We start from the raw sequence: 24,042 nt of genomic DNA on the forward strand, positions 1-24,042 counted from the left end.
GATCACACCCACCCACCCCTCCATTCATGCCATTCATAATGGTGTGAATAGCATTTCTTCTAATATGCCTCTCACTCTGGGTGGCTTCCAACTGAATATTAAAAACAATACAGCATCAGACATTAAAAACTTCTCTAAACAGTTGTCTTTTAAAAGTAAAACAGTTGTTTATTGCCTTGTCATCTGCTGGGAGGGCATTCCACTGGCTTTATTGTTGTTAGCCGCCCTGAGCCCACCAGCTGGGAAGGGCAGGGTATAAATAAAAAATTATTATTATTATTATTATTATTATTATTATTATTATTTGCAATATATCGAGAAAATGTGAGATTCTTTCCTCTGCATCACACAGCATACAGTTAAAGCACATGACCTGTGCCAAATAATCCTGGGAACTGTAGTTTGTTAAGCTTGATGGGAATTGAGAACGTGCCGAGAGCCAGTGTGGGTGCAATGGTTAGAATGTCACACTAGGACCTGGGAGACCAAGGGTTCAAATCCCCACATGCCCATGAAGCTCCCCGGGTAATCTTAAACCAGTCACAGCCTCTCAGCCTAACCTACCTCACAAGGTTGTTGTGAAGATTAAATGAGGAGGCGGAGAACCATGTACACCACCTTGAGCCCCTTGGAGAAAGAGGTGAATATTAATATAATGCAATAAATAAATAAATTGCAGCTCTATGAGGTGTAAATTATAGTTCCCAGAATTCTGGGGTGGGGGTGGGTATACTTCAAATGTATCAGGGGTATACAATCCTCATCTCTCAAATCACATTGGCTGGGTAAAGTATTGAGTACTGTATTTTGTTGCCAGGACAGAGCAGTTGGATCGAGTTGCTTTTTTATTTTCATTTTACAGAGCTGCTGCCGCTGCTGAGTGCTTTGCATCAACCCTTCCTTTGGTTTTGTTATTTTAGGAAACACGGAAGCAGCAAGCGCCCATGATGGACAAGGACTTTGCTCCTTCCCCACACAGGACCCGAAGATGTATTCCAACCTTAGGAGCCTCATCCAATCCCAGCCGCATCCCAGGACACACGACTCGCTCCCTTGGAATTGGGGGGCTCTCGGCTCTCAGCCCCATCTTGAAAAAGGAAGCCTGCCTCAACTCCTTCAGGCAGGACCCCACCAAACAGCTCCCTTTGGCAAAAGGCAGAGGGATTCCTAAACCTCAATCGAGGCTTGGGCCCCCAAAGCCGCCTCGTTGCCCTGATGGGCTCCTCTCCTCATGCTCAGCTCCTACCGCCTCCCAGTCTCCTCACTGGACAGCAGCCAATGGTTTGGAGGCACGTAAACTAAGCTCTCTCTCATTTACTCTTCAGAGGAGCACCAATGCCCCTCCAGCTGGCCGGCAACTCCTCTCACACTCTATGGCAACAAGGAGGGAGTTCCAGAAGGTTCCCTTCCAAAAGGAAGCATTGGGAAGAAAAGAGGAGTTGCCTTCACCAAGCCATCTGCCATTGTCCGGATTACAAACCTTGTCCCAAAGGGTAGCTGAGAATTCAGCTGATATGCAAACCACTCTTTGCCTGGAAGACGGAAATCATACCTCAGATGCAGGCATGCCAGGTTCCCAGAGACATTTGGCCCCTGCTAGCCCACCACCATCTCCTCCCCCTGAGCCACTTCCCAAAACCACAGAGGATCCCACAAATTCACCCCTGAAAGAAATGGTTCAGGAGGACTTTGCTTCTAATGACAGATATGGCATCCCAAAAGGCATTGATGTGCCCCAAGGCTTAGCTGAATCTGGAAAGATGTTACTTCCCTTCCCTCAGGAGTGTCTTGAGGAGCATGCTCTGAACGGCAACTGCTTCATGGCAGATTCCACAATGTCTCCTGTGACAAATACAACTGGGTTTGAATGTAAGTCCAAAACTGGTGTCTTGTCATGTGTTTGCTGTGTGTATGCAGCGAGAGGGGTTCTCTCTTCTCGACTGCTGAGGGGCAAGATGCAGGGACTTAACAGTGATGCAGGGACAAGATGCAGGGACAAGATCTTAACAAGATGCAGGGACTTAAATGTGTCGTGAGATAATATTCTGATTCTACGTTGTTTCATCAGTTTGTGTCAGTCTCTGCTAAAGCATAAAACCAGTCAATACCAGTTCATGCAGATTACTATTATTTTTCCATATGATTCCCCCGTTCAAGCAGGAGAAACCCCAGTGGAAGTAAATATACAAAGGTGCTTTATACTGACATTGATCCATGTAGGCCACTTCCATCTGCTGCAGCTGTCAGTCACTCTTCATATATCTTTCCAGCCCTGCTAGCTGTCAGGATCAATGGTATAATGGTGTAGGAACCAGGCGGGTAGGGGCCTTTTTTCTGTTCTGGGCCTTTTTTCAGACCCAGAGTGATGATGTCATTTGCCAGCGTTTCACTTGCTCTGGCAAATGAATGAGGTAATAACAAAGCTTTCAAGTGCCATCTGCCCCAACTGCAATAAAACATGTCTCTCCCGTATCGGTCTCTACAGCTGCAGCAAGTGCTTTAACTCTCCAACAGTTTGACTTTACCCCGATGGCTCACTCTTCCATTGTCTCTTGAAACAGGCAGATGGCAACACACAAGTGACATCACTGTTGGTTACAGATTAGCACAGTAGGAAGCTCAGGAATGAAAGGAATAATCCAGTAGAGGCTGGATGCTTCCTTCCTTTATTGGGTTTTCGACTGTTTCATGCTAGCAGTTTAAAGCACAACACTTTTTTTTTACAAGATTGCTTGCATTTCTATTGCAAAGCTAGAGGTTGCATTGAAGGGGATGCCATGATGAGCTCCTGCTCTTCGGAATTTACCACGACATCCCTGGTCTGTACTGGTGGTCTGGAGGCAAATAGGCAGTCCAGCAAGGATAAGCAACCTACAAGCAATTCAAAAGGCATTCCCATTGAGGTGCCAGGCCAGTGTGACATCAGAAATTGTGTACCTACTGGCTTCTAGCTTCCACCAAGACCACAAATCAAAATCCATTGTCTGCATCCTGTGACACTATTTCCTGGACATTTGCTTGAGCACTTTTTCAAAGGGTAGCCATTTCCCCACTTTTGTGTAGGAAACATTGTGCGACTTGTGCATCGCTGCGTGTGAAGATTGCACGAGTGTGTATTTATATTTCCCTGTGTGGTCATGGCTTCCCATGCAGCAAAATCCAGTTTTGAGAACCACTTCTATGTGGGTTATGCATTTTATCTTAGGTGGAAGTGTTTTTCCATGCGTTGCCTTCTGCAGACCTGCTTCCCAGCTCCCCAACATCTCCAAGGCATTTGTGCTTTGCCGTGACAAATGCGCAGAGACACACACAGATGTAGGTGCCTAAAGGCACCGGGAGAGACATCCTGACACAAAGACAGATTCTCCTTGCCTGGGCTGACATGCAGACCGTTTCTGGCAGACACTCTGTGCCTCCACATAATGGGTTACTGCTTCTCACCATTTCTAAAAATGCATGCTGACGACTGTTTTAAATGGGGTCCAAGTCATAGCCGCATGAATGCTTGCTAGCGAAAGACCCAAATATAAGACTGAAATGCCTAGATGCAGGCACACACTTTCCTCATTTCTTTGGCAAACGCTGCTGCCTGATGAAAGAGTTAACAATCCCTTTTCATGAAGTAGCTTCTTGTCTCTAGAGATGCTCAGCAGACAGTGGCATATGAAAGCTGCCTGGGAACAGGGGAGGAGAAAGGAGGGCGGAGAGGCAAGGAAGAAAGAGTATATATGTGCGGCGGGGAGGGGACAGTTTTCTGGCTTCAGCTAACCCATTTATCACAGCACCTCCCTTCAGGAGCCGGCACACATTTCCATGCCCACCAATCCAGTCAAGGTCTCCCAGATGCTTGGATGATCCAGCCCTTGATCCTGGGAAGAGAGGGAGGCAGAGTCTGGGGGAGATTTTGCAGGGATGTTTAATATTCAGGTCACGTGAACATGGCAGTGGCGGCATCAGCATCTCTGGTTATCTGAAATATCCATTGGAGAAGGAAAAAGGAGAGAGAAAGAGAGAGACACATAGGGAGAAGAAAGAAAGAAACGCAATCAGACTCTCAGAGGCAGCTTTTGGGCAGAGGGAAGTGAAGAGAAGGATCATATTCCAGAGACAAAGAAAGATTCATGTTCAAAGGTAGGTGGTCCATGAGGATGCTTGCATGCTCTTATGGGTCTGGCGGGGCTCAGAGATGCAGGGGGGATGCTGAGATCCGGCACACACTCTCAGCTCAGCAAGACATTTGGCGTTTGGCATGGAGACTGGCACAGGCACTGCTAATCTTGCAAGGGAGGATTGTGGAAAGGGAAAGCAGCATTTCCTGCTCCTCTTCTTCCATCTGGTGTCAAGGGTGAGGCAGGCAGGGCAGCTGCGATGGTGCATCAGAGACACTGGGGCTTTTGTGAAGGTGCACATTAATTCCCAGCTGGCTCAGAGGCGTGAGCTGCCTTGCAGCTGGCTTGGCTGTTGCTGACCGCAGGCGATTCTTCCCTTTCAGTGGCATGGATGTGTGTCATATTGGAAACCTTGCTCCGGCATTGTGGAGTGGACCCGGGTGGGGTGATGGCAGGGAACCAGAGCTGGGTGGAGAGGCTGTTGTCTGTGGGCCTTGACTGGAGTCCTGTGGGATAACGGGTGGGGAGAGAAAGTGTCAGGGCTGGGGTGGCTGGGGAAAGGAGAGCAATGCTTGGTGAAAGGGGAAGAAGGGGTGTGGTAATGTGGGGGCTGGGTAGGAGGCACAAAAGGGCTGTAAATTAAAAGGGGGAGCAGGGTAGTGTGGGAGGCTTGAATGAATGAATCAATGAATGAATGGATGCAGTGCTAGGGGAATGTGTTAATAGCAGGAGCTGTCATACAAGGGAATATGCCCCATGTCAAATAGCTGCAGCTATTGTGGCTGTGTGCACACCACACATTTAAAGCACCCCAGCCCAATGCTCATGGGAACTGTAGTTTGTTAAAGGTGCTGGGAATTGTAGCTCTGTGAGGGGTAAATTGTAGGATTCTTTGGGGTGGGGAAAATGTGTTTTAAATATTCTTTGACTGTATGGTGTGTGCACAGACAGCCACAGTTGTAGGTGGAACAGTTCTAGTCATCTGAAAAAAGAGTGCAAATATTTGAACTACACAGTCTTATGTGGTTGGAGCAAATGCATCCTGCCTTTTAGCGGAGCCATTTCATGGGGACCTGGGCAGTTCTCTTTTTCAAAGTCAGACCATTGGTCTATCTAGCTCAGGATTGTTTACCTTGGCTGGTAGTGGCTCTTCAAGGTCTTGGGTAGGGGCCTTCTCAATGCCTACCTCACTGGACTCCATGGGCCTTGATTTGGAGTAAGACATTTATAGGATTACCTGAATTTATCTTTTTAAAAAGGGTATTGGATTCACATCCTCATGGAAGTAGCATCCTTTGTGAAGATACATGAACCTTGCTTTGGATGATTCACAATCAGCATCCATGTATCTTCACAAAGAGTGATTCCCTTCAGAAACATTCTCTGCTTTGTCAAGAGCAGCGTTTTATTATGTTCCAAGGTTGGGACTTAGGGCTCATCCACAATTCTGCTCACCTTATTGCTTTCCCCTGGGAAAGCTCACTGAATCAGAGCGCACATCAATTGGGCTTCTTCTGAATTGATGTTTGCTCCAATTTAGCATTGAAAATTGGGTTTCCAAGGAGAAAGCAGTGGGGCGAAGGAAAAACCGCTTGGATCCATGCTTTCTAGGCATGGGATGAGCAGAAGTGTGGAAGATCCCTTGGTGTTGAAAAACAGCTCTGCTAGCCAGAGCTTGGTGAGTCTGCACAGCTTTGTGCAGTTGTGACCTACTTGAGAATGGATTGTCTTAAAGCTACCTTCCCCGACCTGGTTTTCTCTAGATGTTTAGGACTACAACTCCCCTCAGCCCCAGACAAGATGGCCAATGGCCAGGAGTTATGGGTAGGCCAACAACACCTGAAAGGGCGCTTTGGCCTATCCTAAAGCCTACTTTGGTTGTTGTTTTTAATAGGATGGGTGTGTGTTGGAACAAAGGTCCTCTCCCCGGTGTTCTGGAAACAGCACCTGTATCTTCTCTTTGTTTTCTTATGACAGAGGGTTTAAAAAGACTGCTAACTAGAAAGCCACATGCAAACTATTGCAATAAGAATAGTACAGCTCTCAGGGGAGGTATGCTCAGTGCGTTCCTTTTGAGGTCCTGTGTGTGGGCGCTTTCACAAGCTGCAGTGAAAATGGAGCCAGATCCCCACTGAAGGGCAGGCAGCAGAACTGGAGGTGTATTCCATCAAAGCTGGTTGTTATTTTGCTCCATAGAGTTACTCAGACAATGGCAAGGAAGGCAAGGGGTGAAAGAAAAGCCTTCCATAGCTAGACTGTAGAAAATAATTACATCAGGGGTTATTGCTTTAAAATAAAGTTACTAATTATCATCTGGCCCTAAGCCAACAAAAGGGCTGCTGCAAATTCTAGAGATGTGATTGAATGTGTTGACCAGAGGGAATATACAGTTCAAATTCAACTAGCCCAATTATCAACTAGCCCAACCCTTGGGCAGCAATTTTCATCAGGGTTGAAAAATGTTTTGCAAAGGAGAACAATCCTATTTTTGATACGATCCTTAATATTTTTGATGCCTGAAGTAGAAAATCCAAACAGTGTCTTGAGGATATAAAAGCCTGCTGAATAAATGATAATTTGCTGCCCCAAATCTGGTGCTTGAAGCAAGCCACTTTGGCCTGTTTGATGGTAGGACTAGCCCTTCCTCATTTTAAGCTGTAATTCTGGCAAGACAAAATGTGTACCTTTATAAAACTTACAGATCACCCAATCATGTCGGATTATCAGTTTGGAATCCTTGTCTCGGGGCCTTCTGGGGTTTTGCTCAGAACTTCCATAAGGGGGTGGAGCAGAGAGGAGGGAAAACTCCAATTTTGGCTCCTTTCTACAGCCCATAATTTACCAAGACAAACAGACAGAAGGAAATCCTCTCTGACTCCCTCAGACTCTGCTGTTGTTGTTATGCTGGTGCTATGGAAGGAGGGGATACATAACTGAAATTCTCATTTGCACAGCAAATTATTGGGGCAACAGCAAAACTGGGGCAACTGCTGCTGATTTGGGGAATGGCAAGGTAGAGTAGTGTGGTGTAGTGGTAAAAACGTTGAACTATTGCTGGGGTGACCCAGGTTTAAATCCTCTTTCCACGGTAAAGCTGTTCCTAATTCATCTCAAGCCAAGGTGTGAACACCTTTGCATAGGGCAAGACATCTGGGCCTCATCAACACCCCCCTGGTATGCGCAAAAACAGAAATGAATTGAAGCTGCACAGCTAGGGGGCAAAGAGCTGTGAAATGCACCCAAAACCCAACAACTTCGCTGTCTGAAGGTGGTGAGGAGGACACCTCTTTAAAGGCATTTGCAACAATTAAGGGACCAGCAAGCACCTATTGTAGGCTCAGCAGCCACCAGTTACCAGCACCAAGTAGAAAACACTGTACCAGATTCCAGAGGATGTATGTAGAGGAAGTTTTTTTTTGTGTTTTTTTAAGGAGGGCAAGTTCACTGCAGCAGGGAGATCCTTGGCCAGGCTTTGCCTGAAAGAAAGAGAAAATCTTGGCAGAGGTAGAATAGACTGGAATTCTAGGCAGCTATTCAGAAGAAGAACAGTTCCAGTCTAAAGGGCTGTGTGGTTACCCAAGGGATGCATGAGAACAAAGAGCTGCGTGGTCTACCAGGAACTGGCATGTGGAAGGAAGAGGATCTGGACCTCAGGGATGCTAAAAAATAGTGCTGATCAAGACCACTCAGCTTGTGGGCCTGTGTGTTTTCATCCCACAATGCTTTGCAACAGGTGAGCCACAATTAGTGCCTGTTGACACGTATTATTATGTGTGCATATTATGAACACGTGTTAAGGCAATCCTAAATAGAAGAAACTGCAGTTCTTAGGATTGGGCTGTTGAGAATGCAGCACAAAATGGTTTAAAACAAAAAGGAAGGAAGAAAAAGCAGCAAGAGCTTCTTATGTTTTGTCAAATTGCTGGAGGTTTTCATAGCCAGCAGCAGCTTCAAGAAAGCTCTAAAAAGACAACAGGCACCTCAGGGGATATCCCATCAGTACAAAAATCACAAACCGATTGTGAAATGTTAAATGAGAAACTTCCAGTGAAGGAGAGCTCACTTTGGCTCTCACATCCTTGATCCAGAGCTTGCTGATTCTTGGAGAAAAACCTGGGTCACAAGCCATCTATGAAAGCCCAGCTGCACATTCAGTGGAAATGGCATTTGGAAGTGGTGGCTGCTGGGATAAATGAAATAATTGGAGTATATCTTCTTCTTGACACTGAATGTCAGATAAATTAAGGTGGAATGATGTGTTGGATCTATCAAAAGGACTCTGAATCATAACCATGAAAAATCAGTGATTATGAATGAGTGCAATCCCATTACTGCCATGGATTCATTGCAAGGCCATGGGCAGTAGCGGTTGTCATGATGCTGTTATGCTTTCAGGTGATAAGCGCTTTGCACATATTATACTGTAATCCTAACATTAACCCTATAAAATTGGCCAGTATTGTTGTCCTCTAACTTCAGATGAAGTTCCAGGTTTGGTGTCTTCTGCTTGGTCTTCCTCCCACATCAGAATAGACCTCACTGACCTTGCCTGGTGGTGACTGGCACTAGCAGGAATGCTATGAGGAGTGGCAGGTGGTTTGGGGCCACCATGTAAATTTCCCAAAATGCCTCATGGTTACACTACACCAGGTGCATTGTGGGAAATGGAAAGAGCAGGTGGCTGCCAGATTCAGCTGCCTGTCAGGTGTCTGTGCGCAGGCAGAGAGCACAACAGGCATCCACATAGTGGTGGGCTGTGCCAGGGCCCTGGCAGCTGCATGAGGATGCCACGTGCTTCACTGAGGCTGTGTTTTGTTTAAGACCACCTAGCAAGTTCATGGCAAAGATGAGATTTGTAGCACAGTCTCTTAGGCACAACACAGTGCTGAGGTGTTTCTGAAGGGCTTTCTCACCCCAAGAACTTGGCACCAATACAAAGCACTAGAGGCTGCTGGCTGTTTGACACAACTGGGCATTGCTGTTGGTACAGGGTGTTCTATGAGTGGGTAGGACCAGTTTCTTAAAGAGTGTGACAGTCTCTGTGCTGGAAAGATCCCAAAGCACTTAATTCTCATTTTGAGTGAAAAGATGTCAGTCTTCATCAATCCCTTAAAAAGAGATTTTTATTTTTAGTGGCAAAAACTCTAGCTAAATGGGTCCTTTCTGTTCTGGGAGAAAGAGTTATTAGATACAAACTAGGGACTGGATTGAATGGAAATGTTTGTCCCTTGGATCCTTACCATTGTCAAAGCAAAGTAATACCTTTTGTCTCGTTTTCCTAAGGAGTGTGTGGATATTCTGATGTTTCGATGAGAATTGCTGAAAGGTAATCGGCTGTGGTTTATTAAAAGCTTTGAATTTCAGCTGCTTTGTGGGAGTGGGGGGAGGGACCAGGGTCATGATTCTGCAAGGCCCTGTTTTAGTATTTGAAGGCTTTTCTGTTTTCAGCCTGTTGCTATCCGCCACATGTAGTAGGGGATGCTGTGGACTGCAAATCAACACTATCAGTCAGTATATAAGGAACTGTTGTTACCATGATGTGATGGTATTTCTCACTTGTCAGATCTCATGCAGGGTGCTGTACCCTGCAGGCCTGGCATTAGAGTTTGGTGGGCCCTTGGCATGGTGTTGCCGCCAGGCTCTGTGCCTGGTGCCACGCTGTGCTGCCAACGTAGGTTCCACTTCCCACCACAATATGTCACTGCCATGGCCATGCTTCATGGGGCAGACAGCCCTGCCATGCATCAAATGGCTCATGCAATGACAAGAAGATAATCTGTAAAAGCACAAATAGATAGAGAAAAGGGCCTTTGAGGAGGAGCTGCCTCGATTTGTTCTTCCCTTTCCCAATGGAAATGGAAGAGACCCAGCATTTTTCTATGAAATATACTGTCGTTGTTTTTTCTATTTTTTTATTAAATTTTCTGTTTTACATTTTAGAATATTCATTTAAACACCCTTAAAATATCAGTGACTTCCCCCCTTCTCTTTCCATGGTTCATTTTGCATAACATAAATCCCTGCATATTTTATATAAACTAAACCATTCAGTATTCCATTATTACATCCACCAAAACTTATTTACTCTGTTGAATTTATCTTAATGCTGCCCACGTTTTCAAATATACACAATTTTTCTCCATATATTCAATAAATATTTTCCAATCTTCTTTAAATGTATATTCTTCTTGTTCTGTTATTCTACATGTTAGGTCTGCAAGCTGCAGTTTAAGTTAAGTTTAAGTTGCCATTCTTCTTTAGTTGGGACTTCGCTCATTTTCCATTTTTGGGCTAACGAAACAAAAGCCGCAGTAGTGGCATACATAAATAACCTTTTTTGAAACCTGGGAATTTCCATCTGAATTACCCCCAACAAAAGGACTATGGTTTTTTGGGGAAAGTACTTTTAAACATTTTTTTTTTCAGTTCATTATGAATTATTTCCCAATGCTCTTTTACCCTACCACAGGTCTATCACATATGACCTCATTGCATCAGTAAATATACTGTTTATTTCCTCTCTCCACTTGCAGGGCCAGCAGATACCAAGCCTGAAGCAGCCATGTCTGAGCTGGTGCCAGAGCCGCGGCCAAAACCAGTCGTGCCAATGAAACCCGTTGGTATTAATTCCAATCTGCTGGGCTACATTGGGATCGACACCATCATAGAGCAGATGCGCAAGAAGACCATGAAAACTGGATTTGACTTCAACATCATGGTTGTCGGTAGGAAGGGTTGGATCCAAGGATCTTGTGAAGGGAGGCTTTGCTATGAAGCCAGGGGGCTAAACTGGGCAGCTAGTTAATCAGCTTGATTGCTCTTGAGTGTCTGTTTTTAAAAAGTTAATAGCCAATGTGGTGGGGAGGACAGCTGGACGGGGCTTGTGGTGTAGAAGGGTATGTTTGAGTGTGTCTAGAAACTAGTCTCCCATTGATATTCGTTGCTCCACCCACTTTTGCTTCTGGCCCCGCCTACCACTGGCATGTGGCCTTAGAAGGTCGCCCAGAAGCTAATGAACCTTCGGGTTGGAAAAGATTCCCTGTGCCCAGTACAGAGGAAGGGCTATAAAACCCTTTCCTCTCACCATGGTTCAAATTGCAATCTGACTCCACAGCATGCAATGCAGGCAACTCCTAATTTACATGAGGGTTATGTTCCGAAATCACGCATAATTGAAACACCATGGAAAAAGTCTGCAAACACCCTCTGGAAACCCTCAAAAAGCCCTCAAAAACTGACAGCACTTACCAGACTGGCAAGAAGGATGGCAAATTCGCCAAAGTCCACCACAATCACTCCAAGCTCTTCTCAAACTCCAAAGCTCCACAGGCTTCATCAGTTGGTGCAAGGGCTCCTGGGATTGCTAGGTGCTGTTCTGTGCCTTTTTGCCCTTTCTGGGCTCTTTCAGGGCCATTTTCCCCATTTTCAAAGACTTCCAGGTTTGGCATGATGCGTGTGAGCATGGTGGCGCATCAACTGGACATGCGTAAATTGGGAGTTGCCTTTAGAAGGAAAGCTTCCATTAACCTCAATACAGTGGTACCTCAGTTTTCGAACATAATCTGTTCTGGAAGACTGTTCAAGTTTTGAAACGTTCGAAAACCGAGGCTCAAAGGGCGGTCTGCAAATTTAACTGAGAAAATTGAGAAACACCCAGCGGAAGCCGTTCAACTTCTGAGGTGTGTTCGAAAATGGTAGCATTTACTTCTGGGTTTTTGGTGTTTGAGTTCCGAAACGTTTGTCAACAGAGACATTCAAAAACTGAGGTACCACTGTACTACCACTGTTTAACAACATGAGCCACGACCTGAGACAAACATGGCCTGTGCACAGTCTGCATGCCTACCTTGCCACATCTACCATCACAAGAGCATCTCAAGGAAACCTTCATTTCATTGGGAATGACTGCTTGTGCTCCCCATTATCTGTTGATAGCCAAGCTGGGAAGCCATTGTCCTGATGAGCTCTTACTTTTACACCAGCCAGTGCCTTCTCAGCTCCCAGCAGCCGGGCTATAAATGGTTCTGCTGGCTGGCTTGAAAAGGCTGTGGTGAATCCTGTATGCTTCTTTTAACAGGCCAGAGCGGACTGGGCAAATCCACACTTGTGAACACCCTCTTCAAATCCCAAGTCAGTCGCAAGTCTTCGGGCTGGAGCCGCGAGGAGAAGATCCCTAAGACAGTGGAAATCAAGGCCATTGGGCATGGTAAAATTGCCTAACGTTTACATCAAAGAGAGTTTTTAGGAGAGGGGAAGTAGACCTGGGGTGTTCCAGGAAGTAAAGCCCAGGCTGGCAGAGGCCTAGGAGACGTCCATATGTTGCAAAGGACTTGTCTGAATGACACCTGAAGGATCAGTCTGGTCCAGTGCACAGTCCAGTGTGCCATCCCTGCCTGTACCATCTCCAGGAATCTCTGTGGGGATAGCCTGACATGCATAGCCCAAAATTGCGTGGCCAAGTCATAGATTTTAACTGGCTGATCAACCGTTCAGTGTTGGCCATGTTGTGACTGCATTGGGAATGCTGTCCCTGCATGGATGACTGGGAATGGCAGAGGCAGAGAATGCATATTGCTTTCATGTGATGAAGCCATTTCAGTTGTTGTCTGAATTGGTCCAGAGTTGCTACAGTGACAGTGTCCATACGGTGACAGAATATGTGGACACTTACTGGGACTAGCGTGAGGTTCAGTTAGAATGTCCATGTGTTTTACAGAGGACAGTCTAAGAAGTGCTTTCAAAAGACAGTCAACTCTTTGAAAGTGTATAAGATTTGATGAGATGTCTGGTCCAAGTCCAGTCTAAGGATGAAAGCTATAGGAAGAAAGAACAGGCTGCCTTGGAGTTGTCCAGCAGCAGTGAGCACTTGGGAAGCAGACTGAGCAGGCCCATAGGTCTCCTGGTTAGAGTCTCCCCCCTATGATGAAATGCAGTGTATTGTGTTTATTTCTAAATTTGCATCTGTGCATATAAATTAGCATACGCCAATTGCATGAAAACGGTGTCCTCTTTAGTAATAGGCCACCTTGGAATCAATAGGCCACCCCAGGATCAATGTGTCTAACCTCTTGGACTTGAGGCTATGTCCTTCTGGACAAAGACATGCCCCAAATTAAAGATCCACTTATAGGGCTTATCCACACTTACCTTTTGCCCTGGTCTCTCCAGGCACAGGTCCGTGCTTTAAAGCTCTGTGTCCGAGTACCCTTTTTTGGCCCTGGAGCTTTCCATGCAAAACCCACTCTTTATAGCTGAAGTACAACAAATGGCAATTTGGGTTTTCCAAAAAAAGAGCTCTCAGAGATGCAGCTTCAAACATGGACCATGACTACAAAGAGCAGTGGAAAGGAAAGTGTGGATAAGCCCATGCTGGAGAGGTGCCATGCAGAAACAGACCTCTGTTTGGATCCAAATTTATAGGATTCCCCCCCCCCTCTGTCATCTATTGGGGATTGTTGCAAAGGGTCCAAGCTCTGTTGTGCTCCCCTTCCACCACCAAGCTAGATCTTGTAATGTCCTAGACAAGGAACTTTATTTCTACAAGGGCCACATAGATCTACATGTTCAAAAAGAGCCTCTCCTTTCCTCGCTCAGTACCATGTAAAGGCCTTTACGCCATCATCTCTATAAAAGTGTTCAGTTTTGGAGGAAGATAACTGTAACATTTCTCCCCCAGTTATTGAAGAAGGTGGTGTCAAAATGAAGCTCACAGTTATTGACACCCCTGGATTTGGTGACCAGATCAACAATGAAAACTGGTGAGTGTTTTGTTCCTTCGCTGATTCTCAGTCTCCTCCCTACTTTCTTTTTCCAGCATGACTTAGCATAACTAGATGAAGGGAGCAGGACTTAAGATGGGTAGATTTTTTTTTGCTCTGAGGCAGACTCCTGTCCAGTGTTATTAGTGCCCAAGAACCCAAGATAGTCTGCACCATAGGGATGGTAGTGTTACCATATTTACCAGTCAAGTGCCCGCTGTGATGCTTAATACACAAGGATAAAAATAAGCTACAAAAACAGACCTTGTGCCACATTAAGGGCTTATGTTGCTCAGCAAATCCCCTAGGTGACATTAGGACCCACTAGTGGGGCTGCTGGAACCCTGATGGTTGCCAAAGTGGGGAGGAGTAGGGAAAGCATGGGTCTTCCAAAACCAAGTTTATATTGAAGGATCCTCTTCAAGGCTTGGACTCACTGGCAGAGGAAGGGGGATGCAGGGGGTGCGGTCCACCCCGGGTGTCATCCCTGAGGGGGGCGACATCGCCACCGCCACCCCCGATGCTCTCCACGGGTGGCACCCCCATGGGACGCTGACCGCCCCTGCCCCCCTTGGACTACTGACATTGCAATCTAGTTTCCTTGAATATGAGATAAAGGTATGTCTACCTCTTTTCTCCCTGACCCTCCTAGCTGGGAGCCCATTGAGAAATATATTAATGAGCAGTATGAGAAGTTCCTGAAGGAGGAGGTCAATATTGCAAGAAAGAAACGGATCCCAGACACGAGAGTCCACTGTTGCCTCTACTTTATCTCCCCCACAGGTCACTCGTATGTATCTCATCCGTTCTGGTGCATGCTCATAAGACTGGGAGGGAAGGGGCGTGGGAGGGCCCTGGGGTGCTAAGTGAATGAAACAGGGATCTCCATAAACTGCCTGGCACCATGTGCAGGGTGCACAAGCTTCCCCTGACAAGCCACGCAGCAGACCAAGGTAATGATGGGGTAGCCATGGGGCTGCACAGTCCTAATAGTACCTGGTATCTCTTCCACTTTTGTTCCATAATGAGAGTGTGCTATGTCGGACATCCCTCTAACGTTATTGATGAAAATGGAGTTCCAGAAAAGAACATTTCAACCATTGCTTGTCTATTCCTGCCATAATTGGCAGGAAGCTCCCATGAACCTATATTCTTAGGTTCACACATGCATTGTTATGGTTTTGCTGGCTGTTAGGAAGCTGCTACCAGTCATGGTTTTTCAACAAGTGTCTACTTGGCAAAATTTGCATCATCTTGTGTAATGCTCACACGAGATTCTGTACAGCAGGATGCCTTTCCACCTTGCTTCAATTTTTTCCATATTGAAGTCTCGCTCTTATCTCTTTATCTTTCCACTGAATGTATCCAGTGGGTTTTTAATGCTATGACTATGGAGGAAATTAAGAAGTAGAGATCCAGAGCTATAGATGAGAAAGACTCTAGTTCATTTCCCCCTTTCTAACCTAGAAACAGAATAAAACCAGGAAGGGGTTTAATTTTGTGTATGCTAGGAGCAAGACAATATGCTCTTCTTCGTTAAAGATAGTGGTGGATTCTTAATAGTCTTTTTTCCTGGACTGTAGCTTAAGACCTTTGGATATGGAATTCATGAAGCACTTGAGCAAAGTAGTCAACATCATCCCAGTTATCGCCAAGGCAGACACCATGACTCTGGAGGAGAAGATTGAGTTCAAACAGAGGGTAAGTATCCTGGGAAACATCCAGTAAAAAACACAAACACACAGTCCTTTAAGTGTTGTACCAGGAAAACTCTCTCTCTTTCATAGCTTTGAATTTTATTTTATTTTATTTTTCTACCCAGGTCCGCAAGGAACTGGAAATCAATGGCATTGAATTTTACCCCCAAAAAGAGTTTGATGAGGACCTTGAAGATAAGACAGAGAATGACAAAATCAGGGTAGGATGCTTATGATTGTGGAGTAGATTTTCTTGTTGAGATGCTGGGATAACTTGAGTCCAGTGTTTTCTTCTTGGTCCTCGCCATGCTTGATGTGAGTTGGATGTAGTAAAAGTTGGCTGTAAACGTTACAGCCACGATGGAAGCATAAGAAATGGATTCTTCCAACTTTATAACTGTATACATTTATATTTTGTAGTTCCTGAGGTGAGAATTAAGCGCTTTTGAGGGCTTAATTAAGAGTTAATGTGGGGTTCCTGTCCTCACAAATGTTTGTTTCCTATAAGTTTACATGGGACTTCCTTCTGAGTAAAAGTAAAGGTAAAGGGACCCCTGACCATTAGGTCCAGTCGTGACCGACTCTGGGGTTGCGGCGCTCATCTCACTTTACTGGCCGAGGGAGCTGGCGTACAGCTTCCGGGTCATGTGGCCAGCATGACTAAGCCGCTTCTGGCAAACCAGAGCAGCGCACAGAAACGCTGTTTACCTTCCTGCCGGAGCGGTACCTATTTATCTACTTGCACTTTGACATGCTTTCGAACTGCTAGGTTGGCAGGAGCAGGGACCAAGCAACGGGAGCTCACCCCATCATGGGGATTCGAACCACTGACCTTCTGATCAGCAAGTCCTAGGCTCTGTGGTTTAACCCACAGCGCCACCCGCGTCCCTTCCTTCTGAGTAAACTTGCTTTAAATTTCATTGTAAAGGTGTCAACAGTCTAAAGAATTGGAATGCTGAAAAGAGTATAGTGGGAAGGGCCAGCAGGCATGTCTGCTAGGCATGGGGTTTGGTAACTGGGACAGAATCAAGTATGCAGCAAGCTGGGGAAGAAACACAAGAAAGGAAAACAAGAAATTGTCCATATGTGTCACGCAGAGAAGCAAAGTCATTTCATTGGATATTTTCAGCAGGAAAGTATGCCATTTGCTGTGGTGGGCAGCGACAAGGAATATCAAGTGAACGGAAAAAGGGTCCTGGGGAGGAAGACACCCTGGGGAGTCATCGAAGGTAAGCTGATGCTGATCCTACAGTTTCTGGCAGTTAAATTTTTAGATTGCCAATAGGTTGTAGAAGCTAAAATGGCAAGGTCAACATTCCCAGCAGGGAGCCTCAGTATGGTGCAGCGAGTGTTTCTGGTAGAGATGTCTTGCTTTGTTGCCAGTTGTGCTCCCTGGAATTATCAGCCACCATTTCTTTCTCCTGCAACAGAAGCTGTTTGCCAGTAATGATCTGAATGAATAAACAATGGATATGTTTATCAGAGTTGCCCATGATGACCCAGTTTGCACATAACACGAAAGCAAACCACAGCTTAGTGCACTCCTCCCTCAGTCCTCCTCCTGGGGCTAATACATGGTTTGCCTTTGCATTATGTCCAAACCTGAGCTCCTGGCTTGTCTGCCTCTGAAAAACCATGAGCAGTAAATCAGGAACAAACCTTGGCTACAGCTTGTGGTTTGTCTGGAGCAAAACCAACCATGAGCCCAGGTTTGGAAGCGAAAGGTAAACAGTAAGCCAAAGCATGGCTTAGCTTGGGTAGTGTTGGGACAGCAGGACTGGGGGAGGAAATCAGCAGCTATAATCTTCATTGCAAGAACCCACCTGCTTGTTTGTTTGCACTAAGCCATTGCTTAGCTTAGCATTAACTGAGTTAGCACACAAAATGAATGGGCCACAAATACTTTCAAGGCTGGGCTAATCTGGTAATGCATAAAGGTACCTAGAAAGATTGTAGACAATTCTTATATGAGATTGTCAAAGAAAGGCTTTATAGGTGTCCTACTGGATATGATTTAGACAGCCTGCCTTCAGGCCAGCGGTGATGGGACTCAGCTATACCGCTGCAAATACAGTGGTACCTCTGGTTACATATGCTTCAGGTTACATACGCTTCAGGTTACACACTCCACTAAGCCAGAAATAGTGCTTCAGGTTAAGAACTTTGCTTCAGGATGAGAACAGAAATCGTGCTCTGGCGGCGCGGCAGCAGCGGGAGGCCCCATTAGCTAAAGTGGTGTTTCAGGTTAAGAACAGTTTCAGGTTAAGTACAGACCTCCGGAATGAATTAAGTACTTAACCCGAGCTACCACTGTAAAATGTTTTAAATGTGTTGTAAAGTGCAATATACAAATTTGACACTAGATGGCAACAGTGAGCCATGCCAAATTCAATGTATTTTTCAAAACATTTTTAAAAAGCATTTTCACAGCTGTCAGAGCTGCCCAAGGTCCCAGCTCACAGAGGACCAACGCCAGGTCGTCGTTATATACAAAAGTCTTTATTGAAGTTCAGTTTCCATTCCAAAGCCGTAGCGCGCAGCTCTACGTCTTAAACCCTAGACCGCCGAAGCTCCGTCTGAGTCTCCTCCCCCTAGACACCAGTTTAAGACTCTAGCCTTACTCCACCTCTTCCGTTGTTCTTTCCTCCTCTGGGTCCGTCTGCCCGCCGGGGTGTTGCCCTTTCTGGACTCTTCTGATGCTGAAGAGTCCCCGGATTCTTCCCCCTGCCTCCGGCGTGCTTTAGGACCTGGCTCCCAATCCGAGCTCCCTGCTGTCCCGCGCGCCTGTACATTTGAACTTGGTGTGCGCGCCCACCCGGCCACCTTCCTCCTGACCGTTACACTGCTCCTGTCACTGCTTCCCCCTTCGGGGGGGCTAGCTGGATCTGACTTCCCCTCCGTTCCCTCACTCAGCGATAGGGGCGTGGTCAGCCCTGACTCATGGGACTCTTCCCCCCCGCTACGCTCTGGTGGGGAAACTGGTCCCGATCTCCAGCTGCTGCTTTGGGAGTCGCTGCTGGCCCCTAGCTTCTGGTGCGTCCCTCCCGGGACCCCCCTTCCCCTGGCCATCGGAGCCCCCTTCTGTGAATCTTCCGATTCGCTGGAGAGGCTCATGGAATCTCTCAGGCCACTGTCATCTTCCCCTACGCTGCCCTCAGATTCTTCCCCTTCGCTCTCCATCTCCCCTCTTCCCTGTGCTTCTGCTCCTGAGCCCCTGACAACAGCGTTTTTTTATTTATGTGTAGATTCCACCATGGGGGCTGGTATAAGCAGGTGTGGAGTACTGGAAACGTATAATGAAATTGCTGTGAATTGTTTCACCTAATTCACTAGTTTGCTTAGACCAGGCATAGGCAAACTCGGCCCTCCAGATGTTTTGGGACTACAACTCCCATCATCCCTAGCTAACAGGACCAGTGGTCAGGGATGATGGGAATTGTAGTCCCAAAACATCTGGAGGGCTGAGTTTGCCCATGCCTGGCTTAGACCAAATGGGAGAGCCTGAAAAACAACAAGCAAGCCACTTTTATGAGTGCTGCTTCAGGTGGAAGCTGGCCTTGATGGATTTCTCTGAGTTCTGTAATACTGTACCAGAACCACTGTTCAAGGCATGATTAATGTATTTCCCTTTATTTACAGTGGAAAATCTCAGTCACTGTGAATTTGCTCTACTTCGAGACTTTCTCATTAGGTGAGTCCATTGGTTGTTAAAAGGTGCTGCTTATTGAATTGAAAATGAATTTCTGGTGAGATCTAAATTGGAATAACAATGTGAGGTGTCTATGCTAGAACGGATGATTGTGCTGCAGCTCCAAGAAAGCCTTAAAAAAAAAAAAAAGCACTTTAAAGCCATTTAAATCGGGACCTAAGGGCAACAATGAGTGCTCCTATACTTACATAATAGATTCCCCTGTATTTTTTTCCTGTATTCTCTGTCTTTTTCTCCTACTCCGTAGGACCCATCTTCAAGATCTAAAAGAAGTAACGCACAACATCCACTATGAGACTTACAGGGCTAAACGACTGAATGACAATGGGGGGCTCCCCCCAGTGACCGTAGAAACAGAAGAAAACCATGAAAGCAACCTGTGAAGGACCCAGTTATCTGCCATTTCCGAGTTATAACCACTACTACCACCCCATCCCTTGATTTGAATTCAGGCCTCTCTTTGAAGCATGTGGAATATCCTTTGTGTGTGCATACTGGGGAAGAACCCCAACTTCACCCAAATGTCCCCATCTATTATTATTATTATTATTATTATTATTATTATTATTATTATTAATTATTATTATTATTATTATTATTTGAATTTTGTATTTTGTATTTTGCACAGCAGACTCTAGTCTTCCGTTGTATTCCAAGATTCAGTTGTGCATCCTGACTGTGGGGAAAGTTGAAGGAATTCTGAAAGTGGTGCAATCTCTGGGGGTCACCAGAAATACCCCCAAGGGAGATAATGAGATCAATGTGAGGATGTTGTATGCACTGTGGTGGAAACAGAGAGCCATATTTTGGGTGCGAGTTTCACAGGTCTGGAAGAGACTGGGTTGCTCTGCAGCTGTGATAGATGGTTTGTGTCGTAGGCTCAGTTCTCAGCATGGAAGCAGGAAAAATGGACTCAGACTAGATCTCGCTGGCACAGTTATGTGAATTAAGGTGCAGTGAAATAAATGGGAGGGAATTTTTTGCCAAGTAAATGTGTTTCAATGTGCCAGTGTAAGAAAAAAGACAAAAAGACAAGATTTTGGCCATTTTGGCCCATATCGATGGGAGGCAAACTTGTTGAGTGAAAAACAAGAGTGGAGATTTGATTTGGGAGTATTAGTTTTCTTGGTGTGGGGTGGGAGCATTAATAGTGAGGAACTGCTTTCAAACTGCGCTTTAAACATTTTTGTTAAAGTTCAAGGCCACCCTTGTCATATCTGATATCTTGATTCTGGCTGGCTCTCAGATTTGTCAGATCTGCTCTTTTAACAGAAACATTACTGTAATAATCCCCTTTGGATTGTTGGCAGCAGCTGAAAACACCAAGAATGCAACATGTTCTAATTGTGCCTTTCCACTCTCTGACCTACTGACGAGAAGACAGCTTTCTGCAAAGCAGAGAGCCCCTTATGCTGGGAGGATTCCCCTCCCAAAGGAGATGTCTCCCTATCCATTGCACACTGAGAGGTCAAACAGCATGAAGAGGCTACTTGGGCAGAACACACTTGCCCTTGATCCCATAGCCTGGCATTCTTAACCTGACTTTGCTCTCTATAGGCTTTCCTTGGGTGATCTAGGAATCAGCTTGATTGCAGGTATGCTGCCAATTATTTATCTTTAGATATGTAATTTGGTAGCACCACCCAAATTCTGAGAATCACAGCCTTTGTTTTTGAAACAAGAGCAAGTGCCTAGGTTTCACGATGGTGGAGGGGGTAAATTTGTTAAGATGTTAATGCATCTGCAGAAGGCTGAGAAAGCAGAAGTGGCTTGTGTGGTACGTCTGGTGGTCAGGAGGACTTACATTGACCCGTGCAGGCCCCAGACTGTCCCTGCTCCATCCTGTTTTTGTTATTTCGTACTGTCTCTCAAAGTGCCAGAAGTACTATATCTCAAAGTGCCGGAAATACCTAACTCCTTTTCAGATGTTAATTCATAAACCTGTGTTCAAATTCAAAGGATCATTCTGCCCAATATAATTTAGTAAAAAGCAACAATCATGCCTCGTATTTTCCCCAGTTGGAACCAAGCCAGCTAACAATAGCAGAAGATACAATGCAGAATGGGGACATAGGAAGCTATTGGTCCACCTAGTTCAGTATACTGGCTACTTGACTGCAGCTCACCAAGGTTTCAGACAGGACTCTGAGCTATAGCCTGTCCTCACTGTAGATTATGTCACAGAAATGTAAATGGAATAAACTCTGTCACCAGCTCTATGTAATCCACAGCTTTGTAGTCACAATTCTAACAGGAAACTCACCTAAAAATCAGTTTTTTTACAGTATTTCCTAAATCCTAAAGATTCAGGCACTGGAGGATTTCCTTCAGAGTTCTATGGAATCACAGCGAGAACTCCAGGCAACTGCATATTTTTCTTGGTTTTTCAAATGTATGATATGCCATCTGGAATAGACCATTGTCAAATATCATGAACCGGTAGGAAGAGGAACATGGAGAGAGGTACACTGCAAGCTATTATAGCTGAGCTTTAGAAACCTGAGTGGCAAGCCCCAATGTAACCACCAAAATCTGGTCAAGCAGGGAAATGAGGGGCGTATGTGATTTTGTTGCTGCTGCAAGGGATGTTGCTTTTTGGAAATTTGGAGAGGACAGCATAAATAAGGACCCATAACTTCTTTGACCTTATCACCTGTTTCTGATGGTGTCGAAATCCAGCCTATGAAAGAGCAGGGATGGTAAATGCTCCAAAGCCCTTCCAAATAGATTTTCTGCCACAGGGACCCAGATCCTGTTGCTGACATACTGTACCTCAAGGCCCACAGACCAGGTAGAGCATCCTTTTGGAGCCTTGCAACATCAAAGGTGGGCACTTATAGCAATATACATTTAAAACAACAATTGATTAAAGAAGAAACATTTTGACCATTTAGCATTATTATTCTGTCTACTAGCCCAGCTTATTGGTCCCATGCTATTTAATCATTCTCCATTACTCAAAACATAAAAAGTATAGTTACCATGCTACTTGCACATTCATTTCAATAGACATAGGTGCTTATTAGCAGAGAATATTTTACTGAAATCCACTCAAACATGAGGATAGCAACTGCTGTCTAAGTTGATGCAGTGGTGATATAAGATGATAATGTAAAAAAATTACTGTATGAGCCAAAAGACCCTGGTCTTGCTCAGGCCAGTTTCAAAGTTAACTAATTACTGTATTTTACAACATTGCCACAGCACCAGAACTTTAGGACTTAGGGACAAATGATCTCATTCTTCAATATGGGCAGAATATCTGTCTGTCTTCAGTGCAGGCCCAGTCAATGAAATCCAGGTTTGCCTGAAGTTGAGGCAGGCCTTCCAATTTATTTCTGTGCATAAAATCTTCCTTTATCTAGCTTAGTCACTGAGAGGCCAGTGAGACTAGCAGGTTATAAATATGCCTAACCCTTGCATAGCTGAAGTCAAAGATGAAATGAGCTTACTGGTTTCAGCCTAGTCCTGAGAGAATTTTTGGAAACCTTTTGTGGTTTTTTGTAGCACAGCAATAATAATTGCCTGGCATTTTTTATGAACAGAGGTAAAATCATTGGAGTCCTCTATGGTTTTATGCCAGGGTAGGGGTCTTTTGGAAGATTGTTTGACAAAGGTTGTTGCAGCATTGTGGTAGTTAGAACTGTAAGTTTTTTTGTGTTTTTTTTAAAAAAAACACATATTAGATGCTGTAATATAACAGAACCATGTGAGACTAAGTTGGGTTGGGTAGTGGAATAACAGACAAAGACTCGGGGGAGAATTGATCTGCATTTGAAGGGTTGTATCCAGTGCTTTTTTTCTTTAAAAAAATGTTTCGGGGTACTCTCATTTTGCTACTCATATTGAAATACTGCCCCTCAATGAGGCCAAACATAGATTCACAAAATGTTTAGGGGTATGCGTACCCCCAGGAAAAAAAAGCACTGGTTGTATCAGAGATTTATGGCTGCATTATGCCAGTGGTTAGGCTTCTGTATCTGTGTGGAGGCCTCTTCAATATCATGTTGCTCTGTCAACATACATCAGAATCACCAGACATGGCATGGCATCTCTGGTAGTGTTGCTTTTGTCCATCTACAGTATATCAGCTCTGTTTAGCTTTGTTGCTCTCTGGGCAGAGGAAGCCTAGTGATCCTACTGCCCTTTAACCTGGCTCAGCATGACCTTGCCTATTGTGTGAGGAAAGCCCCAGCCATGGTGCTTGAAACCAGGCATATCAGCTGTTCTCTGCTCACATGCAAACAGCTGGTTGCATCCAATTCCACCTGACCTTCCTTTTATCTCACTTGTAATCAGACCACAATGCTGCTTATTTGTGAATCCTGTTTCTGTCAAGTTTTTCCTCTACACCTCTGGTGGCAAACTTGTCTAGGCAAGCATCAGCAGCCTTTTTCATTGTTCAACTATGCTCATCATGTCCATTTCAGCAAGCCACAGCCCATTAATGGTACATCAAGGCCATTTCACAGCCAGCAGTTTCTTTCTTTCCAGCCTTGCATTTGATGTACACCTAGGACTGGTGCACATGGTACAGCTGCTACCTGGGAAGCACCAAAATGTTGTTTTAAGTGAAATGGAACGTTAGTTTTTCAGGGTTTCTCCAGAGGCAAAATGGAACATCTAGAATGTATGTGGCACTGTATGTATAAATGAAATGAATGGGTTGCTTCCTACAGACTCACAATCTAAAGGGAGAGGGGGCTCATCCAGACTTGTGCCTGCCCCATGCCTAGATAGCCCAGGCCTGAGCAGTTTTCCACTTGTCC

The 24,042-nt window shown here is 45.2% G+C and overlaps 1 protein-coding gene and 1 long non-coding RNA gene across 4 annotated transcripts in view; both read left to right on the forward strand.

The window, feature by feature from the left end:
• The window catches only part of LOC307225803, a 146,365-nt gene extending 122,429 nt beyond the window's left edge, over positions 1 to 23,936 (forward strand). The window contains exon 2 of the long non-coding RNA XR_013843165.1: positions 20,416 to 23,936. This is a non-coding gene — a long non-coding RNA (uncharacterized lncRNA). The remainder of the gene's footprint in view (positions 1 to 20,415) is intronic.
• Positions 930 to 23,936, forward strand: SEPTIN3 (septin 3). 3 transcript variants are annotated; one of them, XM_079993928.1, is made up of 10 exons: positions 930 to 1,869; positions 10,643 to 10,834; positions 12,187 to 12,315; positions 13,786 to 13,867; positions 14,520 to 14,657; positions 15,451 to 15,568; positions 15,690 to 15,785; positions 16,694 to 16,793; positions 19,204 to 19,255; positions 19,521 to 23,936. In XM_079993928.1, exons 1-10 carry the CDS (start codon positions 945 to 947, stop codon positions 19,654 to 19,656), a joined length of 1,968 nt encoding a protein of 655 aa, XP_079850054.1. In that variant the 5' UTR covers positions 930 to 944; the 3' UTR covers positions 19,657 to 23,936. The 3 variants fall into 3 exon arrangements, with proteins under 3 accessions (XP_079850054.1, XP_079850053.1, XP_079850055.1); XM_079993927.1 differs by having other exon boundaries at positions 940 to 1,869; positions 16,697 to 16,793; XM_079993929.1 differs by lacking the exon at positions 930 to 1,869 and adding an exon at positions 3,711 to 4,131.
• Positions 23,937 to 24,042: the final 106 nt, after the last annotated feature.

Source organism: Podarcis cretensis (genome assembly GCF_951804945.1).
Source record: "Podarcis cretensis genome assembly, chromosome: 10".
Classification (NCBI taxonomy): domain Eukaryota; kingdom Metazoa; phylum Chordata; class Lepidosauria; order Squamata; family Lacertidae; genus Podarcis; species Podarcis cretensis.